The following is a 25,879-nucleotide window of genomic DNA, read 5'->3' on the forward strand; positions in this document are numbered from 1 at the left end:
ATTATGGAACTCAAAGCCCAGAACAATGGGCTTTATTTAATATTAAACAGGTTCTTAATAACCCGCTATTTCTCTTAGCTGCTGGAAGGTCCCTCCTGGACCTGCAGAGTTGCGGTAACAGTTCCCGTGAAGTTGTAAGCTACTCCCCACGATCAAGTGGTTTTAAATTTAGAAGTCATCCCCCGATCACCTGACTGTCGGTGAGCCCCGATTTCAGAATTTCCAAGTCTACCCTTGTCTTCACTATCTATCTATATTTATAGGCGCAGCTCACCGCCTGGCCTGGGGTCACCTCCGGAACCTCCCGGAGACCTGCGCTGCTGAGGACACCCTTTCCAGCTCAGGAGAGCTCGCCACTCGGGAGCGGCGGCGCCCAGCTGGCGCCCACCCCGGGGTACATTGCAGTAAATGCCTGGCAGCGACTTCTCGCTTTTCCCTCCGCCTCCCCCATCGACCCTCCACTGCCAACCTTTACGCCAAACTCGGGCGCGCTGCGAGACTCGCGTCCACGCCATCCACGCGGGGCCCCACCCCTTCCCGGTTCTAGCCCGCGATCCGGCCTCAGGCGAGGGTAGGTCGATTTCCTGCCCGGAATTGGCCGCTGGCTTCTCCTCTTTACTCCAGTTCTCTAGTGCCGGGCTGTGTGGCGCGCAGTCGCCGGCGGCGCAGCACACGGAGGAGCGGGAGCTCGGACACACACACACACATACACACACGCGCGCGCACACATACACACACACACGCACACACACACAAACGCACCGGAGAGGCTGACCCCGGAGACGCGCTCGGCCGCGGGAGGGACGAAGGGAGCCCCGGGCCAGCGTGGAGGTGGAGGTCGCCTGCGGTTGGGGGTGCGCGCACCGGCCGCCAGCCCTCCGTATGCTCCTCTCCTTCCAGTCCTCGCCAGGTCGGAAAACCCTCCTTTCCTTGGCTCCTGTGCGGCGCGGAGAGGGCAAAGGTGAGGGGTCGGCGCTTGGTCAGCGGGAGGGGATGGTAGATCTCACTTACACCTGGTATTCCTATTCCTGTCCGTTTCGCCCGGCAAACCCCGGCGATCCGTTTTGTTCTTCCTGTAACTTTGTTCGGAAGGTTGGAGGGGAGGGGGGACGCCGACGGGCCCCAGGAGAGACGCGAAAGCGGCGCGGATCGGGAGGCCGGGTTGGAGAGCAAGTCCCCGAGCGGCCCCGGGGCTGGGCGCGCGGCTGGGAGGCGTCGCCGCTGCCGCCGCCGCCGCCGGGATGCGCTCTGCTTAGCGGGACTGCCGGGGGCGCCTGAAGGCCACCGCTCCAAGGACACGCGGCCGCCCGCTCCTCGCGCGCCCCGGCCCAGGCGCCGCCAGTGCCCGAGCCGAGCAGGCGAGCGGAGCCGCGGGGAGCGCGGGCGAAGGGTGGCGGGAGGGAGGGCGCGCGGGAGGCGGCCCCCCCCTCGGCGAGCCATGCGTGCCACGGGCAGCTGAGGAGCCGCCGGGCGCCGCTGCCAAGTCTCCGCTCCGCTTTTGTCTTGCCCTCCAGTGAATGGGAAGATGGAGATGGATGTTGAGGGAGTTTCTCCGCGCCCGGAGCCCATCCCCCGCTCCCAGGGGGCTGGCGGAGCCTGCCAGGCGCCGCCACAGCCGCCCCAGCCCCAGCCCCAGCCGCAGCCGCAGCAGCAGCAGCAGCAGCAACAGCAGCAGCAGCAGCTGGCTCAGGATGAACTGCCCGGCGAGAGTGCAGGAGCTGAGGACAGCGACGATCCCGAGGCGAGACCCAACAGCGAGAAAGGAGAGAGCAAGGTAGGTCCACAGTGTTGGCGCTGTGACACCTTTTGAACAAAACCGAGGAGCTCTAGTAGTGGCTGTCACTTTAACCCCTCCGCTTCCCGCACCCCCTTTCCTCGTTTGTGCGGTGGTGGGGGTTGCAGATGTGGGGAAGGCGTGAGATTTAAGGGAATCGATGGCGATAGTGACTTTCTGAACTGGAAGGCGTGTGCAGAAGTCTGTCCTGGTTTCCGTATTCAGCTGTATGTGCAGAGAAAAGTCTTGTGGTACATGCACCGTGAAGCCAGGGTAGAGCCCACACCTCAGGAGAGCGGTGTTGAGAGACCTTTGCTTGCCCGCACGGTATAACCAAGGCTCATTTGGATGATCTAGGTCAGGGGGAAACAAATGCCCTCAGGAGCTGCCAAGTGGCTTCTGAGACTCCGTGGAGGGAGGTGACATCAACCTGAAGATGACAACAATGGGAGCAAAGTTTGGCTCCTCGGTAGAATGGAGATCACTGCTTAACCCAGCTCTCAGGTCCAGGTCCTCCTCCTCACCTGGAGCCCTCCTACCAGGAGGGCAGGGACCAAGTGCCTGGCAGCAGATGAGCCCTGTAAATCTTTGCAGCCCTGCTGTGTCATGGTAGACTAGGGGGCAGCTACTACTTAATGTGGAGAGAGGAGTTCTTCTAGTAATTGGATTCCAGTAAGAAATGGCTCAAATGCCCTTCTATGGTGCTGAGCGTTTATCTTATTTATTTTATTTTTTCCTGTTGAGAAGATTGTAAAATAGAAGAAATGACATAGAAAATAATGCCTTGGTAATATTATTAGAATGAATTTATGACAGCTTTGTTTCTGAGTACAGTTTTCTTCCTCCACGTACACTTGGAGTTCTGTTTTGTGGAAGCTAGTGTTGTTTAGTTGTACCTGCATAAAGTGCACACATGTATTTGTTAATACATTTTGAAACTGGCTGCTAATGTTGGGGAAAAGTTGGTTCAACAAATCAGAATATTAAAGGTCAGTCAATATGCTTTCTCCCTTTGCTCAATTAAGGAAGTGCACGAGAAAATAGTCACTTCTCCCGGCTAGAAAAGAATTGCATGTCATGAAGCGCTCCTAGAAGATTGCCTTGGTTACTGTTGGACCTTTCCGAAGGCGCTAGTGGATTAAACAAATATCCAAAGCATCGGGATACATTGAGTGTTGCTTGCTGTTCTGTGTTTGGAGATGGGCTCACTTTAACAAGTTGATATTTCCGAATATTCAAAATTGTTTTGCATTTCGAAATTGAGCTAAGGATTAAGATTGTTGTTTACCTACCAAAATCAATATTGTAATTTAAATGGCAGTCTACCAAGACACCGGAATTTGAACACACTCTAGACTGGACTCGGTGCCTTACAAATACATACAAGATTTACATTGTAAAAACTCTGATGAATTTTAATATTCGGATATCCTCAGCTTTCTAGTCGCTCTTGATTTCATGAATATTTAATTCTGTCATGACTGCATATTTACTACTTTAAGTGACTGTCTGTGCTCAGTTTTACACAATAACCATAACTGAGCATCATATTACCTAATGTATTTTAAGTCTCTTTTGCAAAATAGGTGTGGGGAATAATTAAAATATACAGCCAGTACTGCCATTTCCATATTGCTGGTTCATTTGCCCTGAGCATGAGAAATTCCTGCCATCAGCAAAAAAATCTGTGCTTATTTGTTTCCCTTGGATGCACCATGCAGACTGTCTAATGTTCTACTGGTTGCGAGGAATAAGGAAGGCAGTGCGCTACAAATATTACAGCAGGTGAAGAGAGGACTGAAAGCCGGTTGATTACAGTTCGTTAATTAGCATGTTCAGATAATTGAGTATTCCACTGATGTGATTTGCTTTATGTTTGTCTGTAATTTCTTGAGGTGGAAACAAAATACTACTTTTTTCCCTCCAGGTGTTTGCCTTAAAAAATGATGTTGCATCCTTCCCTTAACCCAGAAATGAGCTGTGTTAACCCTTTGCTTGTCTCTGGTACGCTCCTTCTGGTTCCTCTTAAGAGTTTGAGGATGGTTGCTGCTTTTTCAGACTTTAATAACTCTTTTTGTCTTTGATGGATACTAAGGCAAGTTATAAACTGATTTTTCTTAGCAAATCCTGATTTCATTAGTGGGAGGGCCTTTGGGTGTCTAACCAAATTATTCTACTAAAATATAAATGGAAGACAAACTGGGATAAAGTGGAATGTGGTTTTACCAAGCTGTTTGGGATGAGGTGGGGAGATTATCATAGTAATATTAAATACAGTAATGTACAAATGTGACGTATTGGACTATTACATTTTATTCTCACAAGAATTATAAAATAGAAATTTTGGATATTGTAGTTTTCTCTCGAATCTACCATCACGCAAGGGTACTGTAAATAGAATGTCAATGGATATTAACACTCCCCCCCCACACACACACACACACCCATAAGGTGCTGGGGCAATAATGGCATTTATTTTTTTCGGATTCTGGTTCGGGGCCATGATTTACTTTCTCATGAATTTACCCAGTTGTCTTATTGGAGAAGAAATTGGAGCTTAGTGCCCGATCAGCGTGTCTCCTAAATTTTAGGTTCATGGTCATAGGTCTTCAGAAAGTCTCTGAAATAGGAAGAAAGGTTAGGAAACTAGATCAGTCAAGGGATTTTTTATGGCAGAGTTTTGTGACATGACTGGTACTTTCTGTTCCTAGAATAACAATGCCTGATTCCTCTCTAGCAAGTGCTCTTCAGAGGAATGTTAAAGTAGCTACATGCTATATATGCTTTGATTCCGCAAAATGGATAAGCCCTTAAATTGACCATTTATTCCTCCTCTGTGCTTTATGGTACAGGAAAGCAGTCTCCACACCTTGCAATAATATCCAAAGACAATGGGATAAACCTCTTTGGGGACCTAGTGAGATATTTCCTCACCCATTACCTCAAGAACTTCTTCCTCATATCTGAAAAGAGGTTCTATAAACTGGACAAAACTCTTTTCTTCTAGTGTTACAGATGAAGATGAAATGGTCATTGCCCTTGAATAAGAGACCTTCAAATCCTTGAAAGTGTTCTTGACTCTGGATTTGATAATCTTCAAAATTTTGTTGCAGTGTTCTGTAGGCCTTAAATATCCCATCCTTTTAGTGCCTTTTAAAACCCTTCTGAAGTGCTTTGCTTATGCTAAATAACTCTTAGATAGGTGGTTCTGAAACCTTGTTTGGAAAAGTTGAAAAAGTTCCGTGTGTTGAAGGACCAGCTCCCCAGTACCTCACTCCATCTATGTTATCAAGTTACTTATGCAAATGTGCAAATTCTTCCCCTGATCCCAGATGTGTGATATAAATGATTCTTTCTTGTCTACTTTAGCTTCATCTCATTCATATATTCTTTCCTTTTCTTTCCTTATCTTGCCCTTTCTCCTCTCCCTCTCTTCCTTTCTCTCCCTCGCTCTCCCTGCCCCCCCCCACACACCATTTACCATGATGTTTTTTATATCTATTAACTGTGTATTTATGGCCCAGATGTGAGGTGTCATAACCAAACTCTCTTTTTTTGTTTAGCTCTCATTCAAACCTTGGTTTGCAAGATATGTCATTCTTGTGGTTTTGGAGTAGAGAGACTCTGTGTGCTGTTGCTACCGATGGTACTTCATTGCTGAAAATGACTCCAGATTCTCACCTCAATGCGTTCTATCCTAAACCATCAATCAGTCTTACAGATGATGCTGTAGGGAATCTTTTACCCAGCCTATGTGGTACATTTTTAAAGCCTTTTATTGTGAAATAATTTTAGATTTATAGCAGAGTTGCAAAGATAAGACTGAGTTCCCATATACCCTTTACACAGCTTCCCCTAATGTTAACATCCCAGAGACATAGACACACACACACACACACACACACACACACACACACACGGTATGTATATGACAACGAAAACATTACCTTTGGTATAATACTATTAGGTAAACTCATCCAGTCAATCTTTTTGTTGTGTGAATGTGTAATGTACTGATGTTTTCCATTCTAACCTTTTAGGATTTAAGACTTTCTTTACACATGAAAGGCTCCATGAGAGGGTATTTAATAGCCATATTTAACTTCAGATTAACCCTTCCCCCCTTTTTTTCTAGTGGGTAGATGCAGCTTGAAAAGACAAAGGATGAGGTCCTCTGATCTCTGCATCACACCGCAGTGAGCCCTAAGAGAGTTACAACTTTGGCAAAGCTCTTGAGTGCTGTTAACTTATGGGGAGTGATAGTCTTTTTTTTAATTTTATCCTGAAAAACATTCCTGCTCCAGGTAAGATAGGGTTTGTCAGGACAGCAAAGTCTCAAGTGGCAAGTAGAGGAGAAAAGGCAATTGATAAAATCAAGACAGTTCACTTTGATGCCTAACCCCTTGGGTGTTTGTACCTGGCATGAAAAATAACAGAAGCCCTTTTGATTTTGCATTGTGTCCACCAGGATAACTCTTATTTCCAGCACAGCAGCAAAAAACTTGTCCACATATTGTAGGATGCCATTGTGATTAAGGGTGAAATCAGAAAGACTCGTATTTGATCTTGGCTCTTTCACTAGCTGTTAGCCTTAGGTAAGATCCTAACCTTTCAAACCTCAGTGTTTTCTTCTGTAAAATAGGAATAATTTTACTGCCTATCATTATAGTTATTGCGTGGCTTGAATGAAATTAAACTTATAAAGTTCTTGAGTCAGTGCTTCATAGGTACTGACTGCTCAGTAATTGTTAATAATAACAATTCTGATTATTATTATTACTGTTATGGTCCAAGGTTCTAAAAAAAATCATAACTTTACCTAGAATTTTCAGTTTCTCCAAGGCCGTGGAGTTGGAAATGATACAAATGTGCTGTCTTACAGTCAAAGCAAGTTGGTACTTGACACAATTTTGCCCTGCTGGCCTGAAGCTGGTCCCAGCTCTTTTCCTGGTGGGCAAGAGGTTGGAAAAGAGTTATGCTTCATTCTGATTTGTCAATAGACTGCCCCTCTCTCATTAGGAAAACCAAGGGGGGCCAGGATGGAAGGCCCCTACCTCCCAGCCCAGGTCTCAGGGCTATACACAGGACATTAATAAAGCCAACGGATCACTTGCTTTTTTAAATGTTACATTTATAGCTTCTCAAGAGGAATCAGTGGCAACTTTTAAGACTTAAAAAATGGTTGAGCTAAAAAGTTGTATCCTTTAGGGCCCTTTGGTTGCAAGAAACAGAAACCGACATTAATTTTGAACAAAAAGGTATTTTAGTGTAAGGCAGTAAGGTAATCACAGAATCAAAGGCAAAATGATAAAACTGGTTATTGGGAAATACGGAAGCCAGAGAATGTCATATCTAAGTAGTAGAAAGCAATGAATGGTCTCCCAAGGGCACTGACCTAGAAGAATAAATTCCAACCATTTTTTTTGCTTTTCTGTCGCTCTGTTCAAGGGCCAGAGTCCATGGAAGGGACATCCAGTTGGCCTTTCTAGGATCAGATATCTGCTTCTCGGTCAGGGAAAGGTAGCTATTTAAACACACACACACACACACACACACACACACACACACATTCAGAATAAAATAATTTTTTTTGAGACAAGATAGGTAGCGGCCTTCACCCAACACACCCCCACAAACCCCACATCCCTTTCCGTCATGTACATTCATCCCATTACATCCCATTCACTTTACTGCCCTCACTTCTCTGTGGACCTCTATGAACGCATGCACTGAGGTCTGGGAACTGCTGTGGGTACCCGTGTGTCACGTTCGAGATGGGGCTGAGGTCTTTTTACTGAGATTATTTTCCTTTCCTCATGGGTGCAGACTTGGCGGAGTTGAAATCAGTTGTTAGAAAGATCCATTTTATTAGACTAGGCTATTGTCCTCACTTGTAATTTTTTTTTAAAGCATTCTTTAGCTCAGCCAGAAATGTAACATGGGGCGGTAGCAGGAGTAGTGACTCTGCTAGTGTGTTCTTTATAAATGACCACTTAACACATTTTTAAAGGTAAAATGTTGATACGTCCAACAGGCATTAGAGTAGCCAAGTGAAAAGTTACTTTGGGACACGTGGAGACAGTGGCTAGTGACACATGGAGACTCCCTTTTCCTCGATTTGCTCCCCCAATTACCAAAGGCACAGGCCACGTCCCGTGCACAGCAACTAGTGGCTCTGTCTGCCCTCTCTCTCCCCTGCTTCCACCTCCGTCTCTTTCCCAGGGTCACATCCCCCTTCCCAGATTAGACTCCCGATATTTTACAATCTATTTTCTTTTTTAAAGTAAGATTTGTTGGCGTATTATTTACAGACTGTAAAATTCACCATTTTTAAGTGTGCAGTATAATGAGTTTTGACAAATGTACACACTTTTATAATCATCTCCCCAGACAGGAGGTAGAATGTTTTTATCACCTCCGTAGAGTTCCCTGGGTCCCTCTGCAGACGTTCCCCTCACGCCACCCCAGCCTGTTCTAAAATTTCATATAAATGGAGGCAGATAGTATATAAACTTTTGCATCTGACTTCTTTTGCTTAACACAGTGTATTTGATTGTCACTCCTTTTGGCGTATCAGTAGTTCTTTTTTCTTACTGAGTAGTATTTCACTAATTGGATGTACCACATATTGTTTATTTGTTCACCTGTTGATGGATGGTTGGGTTGACAGATTTTTTGGCATTTATGAATAAAACTCCTACAGACATACATTTTCATTTCCCTTGGGTGAATTTCTAGGAATAGGACTACTGGGTCGTACGAGAAGTTTAACTTTACAGGAAGTGGCTAATCTATTTTCAAAAGTAGCTGTTCAGAATGTACTCACCCATCATGCGTTCTCACCATCAATGCATGAGAATTCCAGGTGCTCCACATCATTGTCAACACTTGTTATTGTCAGTATTTTTAATTTTAGTCATTCTCATAAGTGTATAATGATATCTCATTGAGGCTTTTACTTTTGTGTTTCCCTATTAGCTCATGATGTTGAATATCTTTTCATGTGCCTATTTGCTATCTGTATGTTTCTTTGGTGAAATGTCTGTTCAAATCTTTGGCTCATTTCTTTTTTAAATGGGTTGTTTGTGTTCTTATGATAATCTACATTATTGTCACATAGGTTTAGTTTTCAGAAAACCTGGTAGGAGTTCGAGGAGATTATAAAGCAAGGGACATTTTGAGTTTCCTTTCTTTGGGGAGTGTTGGTGAATTAGCACTTACTGGGCATTTATCATGTGCTAGTCATAGAGCAACGTAGATTCACATTGGGTGATTTCATTTTATGCTCCACAGTAATCCTTTGAAATACATTCCTGTTATTAGCCCCAAGACCACACAGCTACTCTATGGCAGAGGAAGGATTTAAATTTAAGTCTGCCCTACTCTCTTACCCTTTCCATGTCATCAGGTATGTCTCAAACTAACTTCCTGGTTAGTTTCCCAGCCCAAACTGCTTGCACTGCTCTGGATGTTTTAAAAGCAGCCCTCAGGTGGCGTAACACTGCTGGCATTGACATGCAAATCAGGGCATTGAGTTTAAAGCAAGAGAGTGCTCCCAGTTTTATTTCAGTCCTGAAAAAAAAGTCTTATTCACTTCATAAGGCAGAAAAGGGAGAATTCTCCAGAGAAGTAGAAGGTTTGAGGTGTTCGTTTATATTTCAGTACCCAAGGATGTCCATCTTTCTCAACTAAATTGCAGTACTGTGGTTTCCCAGAGGGCTCAGGTAGGGCTAACTAACCCCTGGGAGTCAGATCTTAGTTCATACTCCAGTTTTGTTCCTACAGGCTGTGAAGATTTGGGGCAAACCATGTGAATTCCCACTCTAGTGTGGATTCTCTTATCAATAAAGATGGCGGTTGAGGCCCCCCTTACCACAGCTGTGCATCATGAGGCTTGAATTACCAGCAGGGGCACCAACTTGTTCCATCCCAGGAAACCCTGGGTCCTAGATAAACTGGGACAGTTGGCTCACCCACATTCTATGTAACAAAAATCACCTCAATAAATATGTTTCCAAAATTTTATGGTTGGTAGGCTCACTAAGGATCAGATTCTCCATTGGGAAGAGACTGCTCTTGTAGGAAGGATAATGGGATTTGGGTGCTGTGACTTTGAATCCTGGCTCTGCCCCTTCTAATTAGAATCTTGGACAAGTTACATTTATTTATTTCTACTTAGCCTTTAAAATTCAGTTCAATGCCTCAGGAAAGCTTTCCTTCCTTGAACTTCTCCCTGCCTACCCCATAAGTTAGCTCTCTGCTGATATGGTATCATACATACTTAATTGTGTAATTAGCTCTTTGATGTAAGCCATCAGGATGGGGTCTGGGTCTGTCTTTTCATAGTGATTTTTCCAACCCTAACATGGTACATTACATATAGTAGACCTTCAAACATATTTTAGATGAGTAAGGTTGGGTATAAATACTCAATTGACAGTCTTTTCCCCAGTACCTACTTTCTGGCCCAGAATGATTCATGACCTTATGCAGCTCACATTCTAGTGGAAGAGACAGGTACTAAACTAGTAAACAACTTAATAAGTACAACATATAAGTAAACAACTAAATAAATAATCTGATACCAGTAGTCCCTGAGTTGTCTGGTTGCAGCCATATATTTAGAACCCCTGCCTAACCATATTTGTACGAGAACATTAATTCAGAGAAGTAAAGAAATAACCATAATCCACTCTATTTTCTAGAATCGCCATCTTACGGCTTCAAACCTGGCCGCCTCCTCTATTTCCCTCAGAGTTTAACTTCTCCTCCCCGTATTGGCATTGGCAAATCACAGCACATGTGCCACCAACTTCCCTTTCTGTCTGCCTGTCTGTCAGACATTGCTAATTTCTCACAGCACTCTTTCATGAGTTCAGCCTTCGCTTTGGAAGCAGGGGTTCACTTACAATCAATTGGAGACAACCCACAAGATGGAAGTGTGGCGCTATCCTTGCCCTGGGCTTACAGCTTTCCTGGCAATGGCTTTTCACTTGCCTGGACCAGACACTCAGTCTTCGCCACGCCCCTCTTCGATTTCTAGACCAGCATTATCGAATACGGTAGTCAGTGGACACAGGAGGCTATTTAAATTTAAACGTAATTAAAATTAAATAAAATTAAAAATTCAGTTCTTCATTTGTACCAGCCAGTCTTCAAATGCTTAAAAGCCCCACATTTAAAGTCTACTATGTTGGGCAGTGCTGATATAGAACCTTTCTGTCGTTGCCCAAAGTTCATCTGGACAAAAATGTTATAGGCTGTGATGTCGCCTCTCCTGCCTGCCCTGGCCATTGTTGATTTATGTCCCTCTGAGATTCTCTGAAACTAATCCTTTGACAAGGATGGGGATTTTACAATTTCCTGGGGTTTGGTTTAGGTTTTTAGTGAATTGCTTATAAATTGTTTTTGAACTACCTATATTGTTGTGTATAAAGGCTCCTTAGAGCAAGCTCTCACTCAAAACCTTTGACTAGGGGTGTTGCTATTTTTACTTAGGTGTTCCACTGAATCTTGGTATTTGTCCTTGGCCATTCTAGAAAATAGTCTGGTAAATTGATTCCAAGAGATGTTCCATGTTCAAAGCTTTTATTAGTGGGTAGTTGTACCACTGACTGAAGCACCATTGACACCTCCTCTTTGCTATATGCTAATGATTGTCTTCACATTGCAGGGATTACTAGGATGGTACTTGTCAGAATTCATAGGCAGAGAAATCTTGCCGAGAGCCTAAATATCATCATTGAGCCCCTGTGCTTGCAACAACAACACAGGGAATAATTTTCAGTTTATAGAATGGATAAAGAGTACTAAGTCACAAAGTTCTACCCTTAAGGTTTCCTATTCTTCTTATATTTCACTCAATAACATTCTAATACATTATGATTACTAGTGGTTTCAGATCTGCATAAGTAAGAAAAAGAGAGGATCTGACAAAAAAAGTCTGGTAACGAAATCTACCTTTCAGCCCTTTGTATATTTCTTTTTTCATTCATGAGTGAGAAAAATGATCTTTTTTTTTTTTTTTTTTTAAGATTGGAGAAAGGACTGGGGAGTTAGTCCTAAAAGATTCTAATATGGGACTTGCCGTGCCTTTGTCTAGCACATTACAGGAGTGTCAGCAGGTAACAAGATGGGAAAATGGCCCCGGGGTGGATTTGGTGAATTTCTTCCCTGTTAGCTAGGATGAAAATTTGAATGACACCTTGAAGTGATTTAGAACTCTTTTATTTACACATTCAGTTAGCTGGAAGGCCCCTAGGCATCACATTCAGAACGTAGCAATGCATGGAAAACAGGAGAGTTAAAGATGTGAGCTCTCTTTTCTCCATCCCAGCTGTGGCACATAATCTGGACCTGGGAGTAAGAATACAGGTAATAGAACAATAATCGAGAAAGAAAAAGGTATATGGTTAAACCAATAATAATGACACCTTTTTAGTATTTTCATGTATTATTTAAACAAATATTAAGCACATAGAGGTACATTTGCCAAAAGTTAGGATTGTAGCCCAGGCAACCACAATTGCCCATTAGTTATCACCTTCATATTTCTTTATGTCTGAGCGAAGCACATGAAGCTGGAGCTCATTTCAGAGTTGTGGGCATCAGGGCTGGTTCGCTTTTTGCCACTGGGATGTCGAGGGTGAAAAGATGGAATTGTGGTGTTTGTGATGCCAACAGCTTCAAGTGACTTGAAACCCAGAAAGGTGGATGTTCAAGGAGCAAGACTAAGAGAAAATCAAATAATGAGTGAGTTTTTAATCCCTGGGGATCTCTTTGCTTTAAACATTGTGTCTTCTCATTCTTACCACTCAGAACTGTGTGTGCATTACCTATATGCTGTTTTAACAAAGGCATTCAGCTCAGAGTCATGCTAGTTCAGAGTCACAGTCAGAATGTTGGACAGTCGCTTGTCCATTTTTCTTCTACTCTCAGCTTTCAGGCAATTTTGGAATTCAAAGGAAGCTCCTCATTTATGGCACAGACTCTGAATTCTGTGGAGATTTGGTATCTGCGGCAATGTCAACATGTCAGGTGTTGCTTTGCTGATGTGTATTCCTCTAGTGAGGGAAGACGGGGTAGAGAGGGAAATCCTTGTGGGAAAAGTGACATCGAAGACCTAACATTTCACTGCTGCTGTGATGTTGAAAATATACATGACGTCTTCATTTTGATGCATCAATTTAATTACAGCCTAGAGCTGAGATTTGCATCTCTGAGGCTATCAAATCTCGAGATACAATGATAAGTAACGCAACACATTTCACTCCATTATTTAGTTTTATTATTCCCTTATTCTTTTGGTGTCATTTGTGGAACAGCTATCTTTGAGAAACTAACAGTTCTATAAAAGGTTAATTTCATGCTGGGTTAAGTACTAAGGCCTAACCTTCTTCAGGGCTAGACTGAGTGTCTGTTTAGTGCCAAGCAGGTACAGCAGAATCCTACAGAAGTAATGTTCCAGCTGAGGGTCATGTCACTCTCTAAAAAATTGCCTGGCTTTCCGCTGATGATTCATCAGAAAAATGAGCATGGTAATTGAATTGGGGATTTAAAAGGATCACAAGAAAACAACCACATTCAACTATTGGCAGCGTCATAAGAAATTCTGTTAATGTGCAATATGTAAGGCAATAATCTATTGCAGTGGACTCTTTAGCAAATGCAGGCTACTTAGTTTTTTGCCCTGATCAGTTACAAGAGGCTGTCCATCATTGCTGTTGAATTGAGGCAGGGTCTGAAAACACTGAGTTGAAAAGTGAGTCTCACTGTGGATGCCTGTGATGCTTTCTACATGTTGATTAGATTCTGGGAAGGAAATCTGGTTAGAGTGCAAGATGGCAATCAGAGAACTAGCACAGAGGAATTTTCTGAGGAAAGTATTGGTCTCCTTTCCAGCATGGCAGTGATAGTAACTATGGTAGGGCATGTAATCACTTCATCTTGGAAGAGAACAGATTTTGGTCCCAGTTGTTCAGATAGTTGGTTTGTACAGGTTGAATGAAATAACCACCTCTTCTCTATAGCAATGGTTCCCAACCAGGGGTAATTTTGTCCCCCTATTGCCACTAATAATAGTATCTGCAGACATTTTTGGTTATCAGCCAGGAGTCAGGTACTCCAGGCATCCAGTGGGTAGAGGCCATGGATACTGCTAGATATCTCACAGTGAACAAGAAGCCTCCTAACAACAATGAATCATCAGGCCCAAATGTCAGTAGTGCCAAGGTTAAGAAGCCCTTATCTAGAGAATGTTCTAGACCTTTGGGTTCTTGACTTTATAAATACTTAATGAGGATAATATTTGGAGGATAGGTTTAAGCAAAAATTGTTTAAGGCGTTTCCTTGTTATGGAACTGTCAGGACCCCCAAATCTGTGAATTCATCCTTTTGTTAGATCTAATTTGAAGAGATGTGTCTGAGGAGAAAGTTCTTTTCACCAAGAATTCCAAGCATTGTCTTTGCTTTGAACAAATTGGACTCTCATTAAGACTCTGTTGCCTCGAAGGTGGAAAATGGGAATCTTCCTCCCTAAACATAATTTGCTTAGACTGTAACAAAGATTTTCCTTGTCAGTGCAAAAATATACATGCTTTGTGTTTCCGAACCAGTGACTTCAAATCCTATAGCTGTTATACTCTTACTAAATTTTGCTAAAAGCATTTTCTTATTTTGTACAATATGGATTAATCCATGCTTATGACTTTTCAAATCAAGAAAAACATTGTATCTCCAGTAGTTTACATGTTTTCTTTCTAAAAACACAATATAAGGCTAAGAATATTTCATTCTGTAAAGTATTGGTGACCAACCCAATACATCATTTTGGAAAGAAGACGGCTACTTAAACTTACCTGATGGGTTTTAATACTGTTAAGCAAGTGTAAGAGAAGTTCAGTCATTTTTTTTTTTTTTAAATTCGGTAGGCATGAATAAGGAAATACGTGGTTAATAAGGAAAATTCTATTGACTCTACCCCCAATCTTGAAAAATTTAATCTACCAAATTTGTTATTTTAACTTTATTAAACCAAGAAATAAACTATCAGTCTGCATGAGATGGCCAGGGAAGTGTGAACCCCAAATGAGAAGTGCGATACTTTATTTCAGGGGCTGGCAAACTTTTAATGCAAAGGGCCAGATAGTAATTTTTCTGGCTTTGTGAGCCATGTGGCTTTCTGTCTCTATTACTCAACTTTGCTGCTGTAGTGTGAAAGCAGCTATAGACAATCCATAAATGAATGAATGGGTTGCATTCCTATAAAATTTTGCTTATAAAAACAAACATTGGTCCCCCTTTGGTCTTCAGGCCCTAGTGTACCCACCTCTGCTTAATTTAACCCAGGCAGCATTATTATGAGCAAATGCATAATTCCTGTTACTTTTTTTTTTTTTTGACATCGATGAGGATTATGTGTGGAACCCCAATACTATCTTCAAAGACTCTAGGTTGGGAATGATTGAAGAATGTGTTTAAGTGTTGGCCTATGCACCACCAACAGCCTAACAGGCAAAGAAGACCCCATACACATAAACTAATTTTGTTCAAAAGTGATGCAGCATTCATGGAAATTATCTAATTGGATCTGTTAGCTTACTATACAAATACCATGTCATTTTTAATATTTGCTAGATTTCAGAGTTAGCAAAGAATCAGGCTGAGAAAAAAAAGAAAGGAGCCATTTCAAATGAGGATTCCCCACAGACTGGAACTGTGCTGCAGGTTGCTGATTAGAATGGTGGATCTTACTCAGCAGTCATCAGTCATTGCTCAGTCTGACCTTGGTAGTATATGATAAGGGATGGTACTGTCTTATGCAGCTATATTCTGGGTCTACGTGATATAGTTTTCTGATGTGAGGTTCTGTTATTAGGCCTTGTCAACGTGTCAGCTAATATAATGTAAGAGCGAGTGATGGTTCCTGCAAACTGTGAAGAGAGGAATGAGCCTCTAGAAGTTTCTTGCTTTCTGTTCTTCAGTAATCATACCAAATGTGATCAAACACTGTGACACTTCCAACAAGCCAGTCAGTCACAATGTGGAGGCAATGAGAGACTTTCCCCACCTCTTAAGTGCCCTCAGTCAAGAAAGATAAAACTGAAGTAGTTTTCTGTGAGGGTTCTCAATCATGGGGTGGGAGAGGCTCAGAGTGCCATGTAGCAGCACAAACATAAAATTGCCCTGAAGTTTTCATTTTATGTGAAATGTGAGGCTCTTAAAAAATAGTCTCTGATTTCCTGAATGAAGTATCTTCAGTGTTCCTACGTTCCATTAGTTGTGTTTACTTTAAACCTACCAGTCAACACACACACACACACACACACACACACACACAGAGAGAGAGAGAGAGAGAGAGAGAGAGAGAGAGAGAGAGAGAGAGAGAGAAACCTTTAAATTTGCTTTTCACATGAGCCATTAACAAGTTCATGAGTGAAACCTTTGCTGTCTAGGTAAAAACGCCTGTTTGTATGTAGAACTGATTTCATCATATGACTCAGTTGAAGAATAAGTATAATACTTATATGATATCTGGCATAGTCCATTCTCCTATTTTCAGGAAGCATTAAAAAGAATTGAAAATAGGCAAAACTTTTCAACCTCATGTAGAGCTAGTTTTCTCTTCTCTTCCATTCCTTTCCCCTCTATGTATGAATTATATATATATATATCATATATTACATATTATATGATATATGTGAATTATATATATCATATATATTATTCATATATATAATTCATACATACATAAATATCATATAATATATAATATCATTATATATCATATATTATATGTTATATGATATATATGAATTATATATATATCATATATATTATATAATATGATATATATAATAAATATACAACAGGCTGTGAATTAGTTATCCACTGCTACATAATCAATTACTCCCAAACTTAGCAGCTTAAAAAACAATAAACATTTATTATCCCACACACAGTTTTCGTAGGTCAGGAATTCAGACAATTTATGTGGTGGTTCTAGTCAAGGTCTCTCGTGAAGTTGCAGCCCACAGGTGTCAGCTAGGACTGCGGTAATCTGACGGCTTGACGGGGCTTGAAGATCAGCTTCCAATATGGCCCACCTATGTGGCCGGCAGGTTAGTTCCAGTTATTGGTAGGAGGCCTGAGTTCCTGGCCACTCGAATCTCTCCATAAAGCTATTTGAGTATCCTCACACCATGGCAGCTGGTTTCTCCCAAAACAAATGATCCAAGAGGAAGGAAGGTAGAAGCCATAATATCTTTATGACTTAGCTTGGGAAGTCACGTTCTGTCATGTCTGCAGTACCCTATTGATTGCACAGGTCAGCCCTATTCAGTGTGACATCATGGGGTATGAATACCAACAGGTAAGAATCTTGGAGGTTGGCCTCAATAGCCAGTTACTGGAAAAGTGTCTTCAAATTACTACCTGTCCTTGGTTTTCATATGCATGGAGATAGAAACTCCAGCAAAGATTCTTTCTAAGCCTAAGGAGACCTAACTAACCTAAGCTTTTCACATAAACAGAGATGTGAAACAGCATATATCTGATGGGTTCAGATTTTTTTTTTTTTTTTTTTTTGCTATTAATAACACCTGTCAGATATACAAGCTGGATATTATAGTGGATGCTGGTTGTTCAATTAAAAAAGTCTCCTAAAGGGTTGCAATTATGTGTATCTTGATTTTATTTTTGTATCTTGCTTAAGTATCCCAATGGATCCGATTGACTCAAATCTTTCATGTAACTTACCTCTATGGAATCCATTTTAGTTAAAATAAAAACAGACCTAAATATGTATAATGTCTCAAACACAATAAAACTACTCCCTCATGTCATGATCCCAAGATGTATGTTTCCAGGTCAGTGGGTGGCTTTTCCTCATCACTGAGTCAGGAACCAAGACTCCTTCCAACTTATGGCCTGATATCCCTGAAGGCCACATCATCACTTGCATCTAGTCTTGTAGAAGGGGCGAGAGTGTGGAGATGGCAATGCCACTTTTCATTCTGCTGGAGAGAACCTGTAACAAGGTTATGACTAGTCTGAGGTGGCTGAGAAATGTGATTTCTCATGGGGCAGCTGCTTCCCAGATACAGGTGTATTCTCTAGAAGAACTGGGAGTCTGGGGCAAAATGGATTTTGATAGAGAGGAAACCAATTGTGCTTGAGATTCCAGAGTAATTCACAGAACTTGGACAGTCACATTTTATGAGAACTGAAATTATGCATATGTGAAACTTTGTGAGAAATGTTAAATTACTTCACCTTATGAGTAAACTTTAAGATTATGTGAACTAATTCCCATAGTAAAATTTTCTGCAAGAATCACATAATTTCAAACTTGGTGGCCAAGTGCAGTAAACACTTTACACTATTGATAAATGGGGACACCGTTTTGTACTGATAAACATTAATGCCCACCATCCTTTTTCAGGATTATTCTAGAGTAATGTGAGGTCTTCAAGATGCCAACCCTTTCATAGGAAGCAATCAGCCTTGTTTACGCAAAGTGTTCTTGGACTAATATCAATGGCACTGATCCTCCTAATAGTCTGACTTGCAAATCTAATCCACCTTTTTTCTCCCTGATGGTAGCACAGGGAGACAAATCACAGGTTATCATCCAGTCGAGGTACTTCTGAGCCATTGTTGTTGTCATAGCTTTGCTAATTGTTATCGTAACCACCATCAACACCATTTATCCTGCACTTTCTGGGGCCTGGCAGTGTTTTGCTTATCTCTTATCTCATTTAATAATTTTCACAAAACCTTTTTAAGGTAAGTATATCACCTTCATTTGCCCATTAAGTTAAATGAGTCTCAGCAATGAAGACACAGTTAATGGTAGAACTGAGATTTAAATATATTCTATCTGATACATAGTTCGTTCCCCATTTTTTCCACAGTATGATGTACATCAGACTAAGTAATATAGTGAGTGTATTCGACTTTTTGGTCTCATAGCTCTAGGCTAAATTAAATCACAGGTTTCTTGATCCTTAAATCACACTGTGGAGGTGTTTTCCTATTCCTTTTAAAATAATTTCTGATCCCAAACGTGGCCACTTCACTTCTTTCATGTGGCACCTTTGCATGCTCACAAATACTTTAAGCGACCTTTCTCCTACCCTTTTTTGAACATGGGTCTCCTTTGTGAGTGAATTTACAAGTGTTTTGAGGAAAATGGGCAGTAATCATTTTGACTTCATAAAGAAGTCTCCAATCTCCTGTGACGAGTGGCAGGATTGATAATTCTTGTGAGGGCAGTTTAGAAAGAATTCATCTATTACCAACTTTAGCAAGCCTTTTTAAATTCTATCTCACACTACCAAATCTTCGATAAACTGGTAAATGGATTTAGCTGATATGAATTTATCATTTGTTGGCCTTGAAAACCCATGTTGTCTTTGACAGATCTTTTCTTGGTCTAGTCCTGTTGAATCCATCTTCAAAAGTTGTGAAAGAACAAACTTTCAAATCAGACAGCTCTGACTTGGAATCCTGGCTCAGAAACTTCATAGCTCTGTGTGTGATATTTGAGAAATTACTTAATTTTTCAGTACATCAGTCTTCAGTTCTGCAAATAGAAATGATGATGCCTAAAGATTAAATAAAGCAAAAGAAATAAAAATACTCATTATAGTGTCAGGAGACGGGTAGATCCCCAAATAGTTATTGCTACATTAACTTTTTCATAAAATATCAGTTAGGAATGTAGCAAGCACCAGACAGTGTGAAAAATAGCTAGAAAGATGGAGGTTGATTTTTCTCACCTAATAAATCTGCAGATTGGTGGCTGCTAGTGCACTTTAGAAGTTCCATGATATCAGGGCTGGAATCTCAGTGATTCTGTTGGCTTTGCTCTCCTGTTGGCAAAAATAGCTTCTACGCTCTAGATAGTATATCCATGTGTAAGATGTGAGGAAGGGGGAGATATCAGCTGTGCTTTTTTCTATTATCAGGAAAACACAAAAATTATGCAGAGATTCCGTAGCAATTTTGCACTGATGTCTTATTGGCTGGGCTGTGTGACATGGCCATCCCTAGATCCAAGAGACACCGGGGAAATAACTATTTAGCTTTCAACAGAGAACTTGGGCAAAGACTCTGTTTATAGTCTCATGTGGGGGTAGGGGCAGTATGGAAGTGGAGTTTAAGAAGTATTAAAGAGGAATATGTGACGTGTGGAAGGATGGTGAAAAAATGACTGCACAGGAGTGGAACTTGAGGCTTAATTATCAGACAGGAAGGAATGTTTGATAAAGATGCTGAAGAATGGATAATAGAGAAGAGAGTGAGGTTTCCAGGCAGTAGAGATGAGATACAAGGACATATGGGCATCGTATATATTTCACGTTTGAGATTTGGAAGAAAGTTGGTGGGTCTAGAGTGTGTGTGCGTGCGTGTGTGTGCACATGTGCGCGTGTATGTGGGGCATGATTTAGTTGATGGTGATTTGGAATGTTAAGACTGGAGACATAAGTTGGAGTTAGACTTTAAAGGACCTTGTTCATGTTTAAAGGACCTTGTGCAAGGGAGAAAGCATTTCGGACTTTATCTTGCAGGTAGGGTGGCTTTGCACAGGGATGAGATGATGAAGTTATATTTTGAACTCGAAGGAAGTATCAAATGCAGGTTAGGGATGATGGGGGATTGAGCTAAGGCTGGAAGGAAAAATGAGGAGACATTAGAGGGATTTGGGTGGTGGACCTGACACAACTTGTCCTAAATTGCTTGAAGAATAACAGAGAGGGGGGAGTTCAAAATAACCCTGAGATTTCTAGCTCGGGTACATGATGATGCCATTGTATAAAGAGAAAGATCCTGGGAAAGGAGCAGGCTGGTGGGGAGAAAGTAATGAGTTTGTTTTTAGATACACTGTATAGCGTTTAATGGTTCCATAGGACTTCTGAAGATGAGAGATTTAATTCTAAAGGCCAGAGAGAAGTTGGTGGGAAGGTGCGGTTACAGAGTAATAGCTGAGATTAGCCTAGGGCAGCATATATATTGGTGGAAGCCAAAAATGAAGAGACAGGCAGGGGATGTGAAGAAACCAATAAATGCTTAGAAAGGAATTACTGGGTCTTCCAATATGCTTTTGAGAGTTGCTCTCAGTTTCCTCCCACCCTCCGTGTGGATATCCCAGGGGCTCCTTGGTGGACTTCTAGTCTCCTTACACTTAATATGAAGGCACCTCTTTGCACCTCTGAGCACATGACTTATTCTCATGCTACAGAGGGTTTCCTGGGGAGCCATCAAAGTGTTTGGAGTGTCGCGAAGGGAGAAGCCGAAGAAAAGGTCAAACAGAAGAGCGACTCATCCTGAAGAACGATTTGATAATGCATTTCTAGCAAGGGACGCACTTGTCACTGAAGCAGGGTCAGTGGCTATCCTCTGCAATCAAAAAGAGAAGAAACAGGTTAAATCTCTTTTTGGTGGGTGATTTAAGTTACCTGCATGAAATAATTTCCTGGTTATGCAGGCTGTTAAGCTTTGAAATGTGTCCCTGGTTGTGACTTTGGAGTCTCGTCTGGAGACCTTAAGGCATCTTCAGAATCTCTTTTGGCAGAAGTGGCTAAGTAAACTTGTGTTAGGATGAGATAGTCCCCTCGGTGACCTCTTTGGGCTGTTGCTAAGTGTATGAATTCACTCTTTAACCTGGAGGATATGCCATTACCCAAGGTGTATTGTATTTTGTTCAAGTGATTATCATTTAAGCCCGTTTGCTGTATATGTTTGTGTGACTCATTCTATAAAGTAGATTGAAATCTGAAGTCATTTTTCCACTTCAATTCCTTTGTCCATGAATAGTGCTTCTGTGAGAAAAGAGATCAGTGTTGTTTATTGTTGCTACTTTTATTTTTTATAGCTGGAAGCTTTTTCTATCAATACAAATTCCAATTCTTTATGAAGGATCAGATTTAGTCACATATAATCTGTATATGTGGAGTTACTCTAAATAACACCACCTTCAACCTCCTGTAAAAATCACTTTGATTCTAATCTGTTTTTTATTTTTTATATTTTGCACTTTCTTTAGAAATAGTTTCCTATTTCCTCTTTTTTTGGGGGGGCAGGGGGCTAAATGCCTGAGGAAGAAAGTATAGGTAGACAGCCGAATATTTTTTTACTCTAAATAAAAGATCACAGAAGGTGCCCGAAGAGATTTAGACCTCGGGAAAACTAAAATGAGAATTTTAAGTCACTCTTCTGGGACTATTTTACTTTTGGGGAGTGCTTTGTGAGCCTCTTCTTCCTTTCCTTTAAGTATTTTTGTCAGTGAGAACTAATTTAATTTTCTAGTCTACAACAATGAAAAAATGATTAATACATGAAGATAGGGGTTTTGATTTGGGGAAATATGACCATCTCATGTTGGATTTTCAGCATTAAAGCCTTTATTCAGATGTAGAAAAATATTTAAAAGGTAACTAAGTTCTTCTGCCTTTTCAGATTTTATGTTAAAAAAGTGAAAGTATGTAAGTGCCAACTGCCCCTCTCCCAAAAGAACCCCAATATTTTGCACCCTCGACCATATGTACCTTTTTCCAACCTTTATAGGTGGTGCTCCTCCCTTGAAAATTAATAATTTACTGGATTTATGTATAGAAGCAAGACTTTCTTCTGTCATTTTCTCCTATGTATAATAATAAGAATGCATATTTTCAAATTACAGACACATTGAAATAAGTGTTTAGTATCAAGGATTATAAAATTTTCTTAAGTGCCCCTAAATGCTCTGAGTGTTGTTTAAGTGTCACTTTTGAAATCACAAAGCAAGTCTGAATTTGTGAAATGAAGAAGTGGGAGTTGATGATTACTAAAATCCTGGATTTTAAAAAATTGAATCACTTGGTGGTGAACCAAGTCATAGGACGCAAATGATTACTTGGTTGACAACCACACAGCTCATGTCTTAGGGGGTGTATATTCGGGGTTGGATTATCTGGTTATAGCATATATACATAGTGTAAATACTGCTATATTCCTTCCTAGAATGTTTATATCTGTTTATCTTATATTAGCAATGGAAGCCAGTTTATGAGAAACATGCATGAGAATCATCTGAAATCGTCCTCCTTTCTAAATTGGCCACCCTCGTGGGATTTAGTTGCATTTCTCTTATTAATAGTAAATTTGAGCATCCCTCCTTTTATTTCTTAGCTATTTGGTTTTCCCCTTCAGAGTGTGTGTGTGTGTGTGTGTGTGTGTGTGTGTGTGTGTGTGTTTCGGGTAATTCTGGAAGCTGCCCTAATTCTTAATAGCTTTCATATCTGTCTAAAAGAATCATCTCTATATCTAATTAATAACTTACTCTTAATAAAGGCAAACAATTAGTAGGATACCTCTTCTACCGCATTCTCACCCCACCAGGTAGAGTTAAACGCATTGATACCAGCATTTTCTAACAGCTATTAAGTTCCCAGGCATCCCATTGGAGGTACGTTTGACCCAATTTGCCAAGGTGTTAGACTTTAACTTCTTATACGATCTGCTGATAATTTATTGGGTAAATTTATTTCAGATCTCCATTTTGTCATGTGAAATAAATAATAGGAATAGATACTTCCAAATCACAGGCACATTTGAGTAAGTATTAAGGGTTATAAAATTTCCTGTTTCCAGGTCTGGCTTGTAAGGAGCTTGAAAGTCATCTCCCCTGTCTAAAAAAAACTGAACAAACTGAAAAATCAACAACTCTTCTAAGATCCACCAGGGAACCAAGGTCACAGGGCAAAGCACTGTCCCTAAAATTGGAGAGATAGGCAAATACAGAGAATCACAATTTACCAGAACAGACTCCTCTGTCAAACCAGAGCCAGAGTATGAAAACCTAAGCTCTAATTGATGAGTCACTGGAGGCTCAGTGTGGAAGAGGTTGAAACTCCAAAGGGGCTCAATCTTAGGGGAGCCCCACACTTTTGTGTTTTACTTCTAGGAGCCCCACTAGGCTCTCATAGTGAAGATGTGAGAAAAATCCTCTGTGTTTCTGTCAGGGGGAGAGGAAAAGTCACTATTTTGAAATATGACAGAGCATTTTGTTCTTCTTAACAAGGTATGCCCTCAAAAGAGTCTGTTTCACTCAAGCGTAACTGATGTTTTTACCAAAGCCTGACCTCCCTGGGGGAGGGGAGGCCCTCCTGTCTCACCTGCAAAGGGTGGGGTAGGGACTGAGAACCGTGAGTATATGTCAGTTCCAGAGGCACACTGAAGGACTGAGACCTAACTACCGGACTAGACAATGCATCCCCTCCCCCACGCCTCACCACCTTGTCCCCAAAGGCCTAGTTACTACAGTTCCTTATACCTATTATATCATGTCTGTCTTTCAACAAAACATTACAGGACATACTATAAGGCAAAAACAAAAAACAAAAAACCCTACAGTTTAAGGAGACAGAGCAAGCATCAGAATCAGACTCAGATATGGCAGAGATGTTGGAATTATCAACTGGGTATCATAACTAGGATCAATATGCTAAGGGCTCTCATGGAAAAAGTAGACAATATGCAAGAACAGATGGGTAATGTAAACAGAGAGATGGAAATTCTAAGAAAGAACCAAAAAAAGAAATGCTAGAAATCAAAAACACTGCGACAGAAATGAAGATGCCTTTGATGGCCTGATTGGTAAAACTTGGCTTAAGTGCCTCTAAATGTTATGAATGCATTCAAATGTCACTTTCAAAATTGGAAGTGAGTCTAAATTTTGTTGTTTCTGTGAAACACTTTGCTTTTTACCTAATACATTCCAGTCCTAGTTATGATATTCTTTACTCTAAAATGTCCAAGAAAGGGAAAATAGCGAGCTTGTGAAGAAGTAGAAATGGAAAGAGCATCACATAGTGACTTTGGATACATGACGTGCAGCTAAAAATTGATTCTGGGTGAAATCAACTAATTTCCATATAGACATTATTTGGTGAGAAATAGTTTTGCCTTAATGAAGATGAATTCAGATTGTGGCATGAAGTATTCTGACATTAGCTATAGAATTTGGATACTTAAAATTTGGGAGGTGTTAATATGAAAATTATAGGAAATAAAATGTTCTAAAATACTGAAATATTTTACCTATGATTTATGACATTTTTTTCATCTGTATAGTATATCTACACTTTCTTTTTTCCAGAGAAATCTTGCATTTCATGCATTATTGCTCCTTAATTTTTATTGACGATAGCCATTAACTATGTCAGATTTCTACATAGATTGCAAATTAAAAAGAAAAGAAATAGGAACAGAAAAGAAATATATTAGAAGCATTTTATAGTATATTAGGATAGGAGCAAGGCACATCCTTAATATACTGTTTTTATTTTATTATTTTTTAAATTGAGATTATTGGAAATATGCTCTCGTGCAATTTGCTTTTGTCAGTCATATATCATGGGCATTTTTCCAAGTAACCAAGTCATCACAAACAGATTTGCCTTATTCTTTACCCATTTTATGTGTGTACAATTATTTGTCCAACCTTTGCCCTTTTTATGCCTTCACGTATTTATTTGCTTTTAGGTAAGTGCTTTGGTAAACATAGTTACACAATATATCTTTAAGTAGTCATGCTAGTATTTCTGTAGTGTAGATTATAAATGTGAGATCATAAAGTCATGGATCATGGACAATTAACATGTTGATAGTGACGGTCAATTCCCTCCAAGAAAACTGTTCCAGCCTCCTTCCTTCTAAGAGCAAAGTGCCTATTTCTCACACATTTGCCATCACCCAACATTATTAATTATTTTAATTTATGTCAATCCAGTAGGCTTTAATTGGCATCTGGAAGCTTTTGGCTCAAAATAGTTGACTAATGTTATGCACATAACTCTTTCTCCCATCCGTTAAAAGTAAAAAAGTTATTTTAGAAAAGAATGAGAACAAGTAAGGAGAACAAATTAAAGGTACTTACTGTCAGTGGCCAGGACTTTTGAAGAATATGTGGAGGATAGAAAACAGACATGATTAGACTGATGGAGAAAGCTCAGTAGAAACCACAGTTCAGAGCAGCTTCAAGCCTGGAATTGACAACAGGAGCTACAGTGGGCCATGCGGCAGCATCATCGAAGCTATTGTGTAGACTGGTGTTTCTAGCAG

General features: G+C 40.7%; 1 protein-coding gene across 7 annotated transcripts in view; it reads left to right on the forward strand.

Moving 5' to 3' along the window:
* The first annotated feature begins 295 nt into the window (after positions 1 to 295).
* Positions 296 to 25,879, forward strand: part of RBMS3 (RNA binding motif single stranded interacting protein 3) — a 1,178,968-nt gene continuing 1,153,384 nt past the window's right edge. For 3 of the 7 annotated variants that reach the window (XM_036219806.1, XM_036219804.1, XM_036219812.1), the window contains exons 1-2: positions 298 to 571; positions 1,515 to 1,774. In XM_036219806.1, coding sequence (XP_036075699.1) covers positions 409 to 571; positions 1,515 to 1,774 — 423 coding nt within the window. In that variant the 5' untranslated portion in view covers positions 298 to 408. Of the gene's footprint in view, positions 572 to 1,514; positions 1,775 to 25,879 lie in introns of all 7 variants that reach the window. The other 4 variants (XM_036219801.1, XM_036219805.1, XM_036219807.1 and 1 more) reach the window with 3 other exon arrangements.

The sequence above is a fragment of the Rousettus aegyptiacus genome, unplaced genomic scaffold (genome assembly GCF_014176215.1).
Source record: "Rousettus aegyptiacus isolate mRouAeg1 unplaced genomic scaffold, mRouAeg1.p scaffold_m13_p_4, whole genome shotgun sequence".
NCBI lineage: Eukaryota > Metazoa > Chordata > Mammalia > Chiroptera > Pteropodidae > Rousettus > Rousettus aegyptiacus.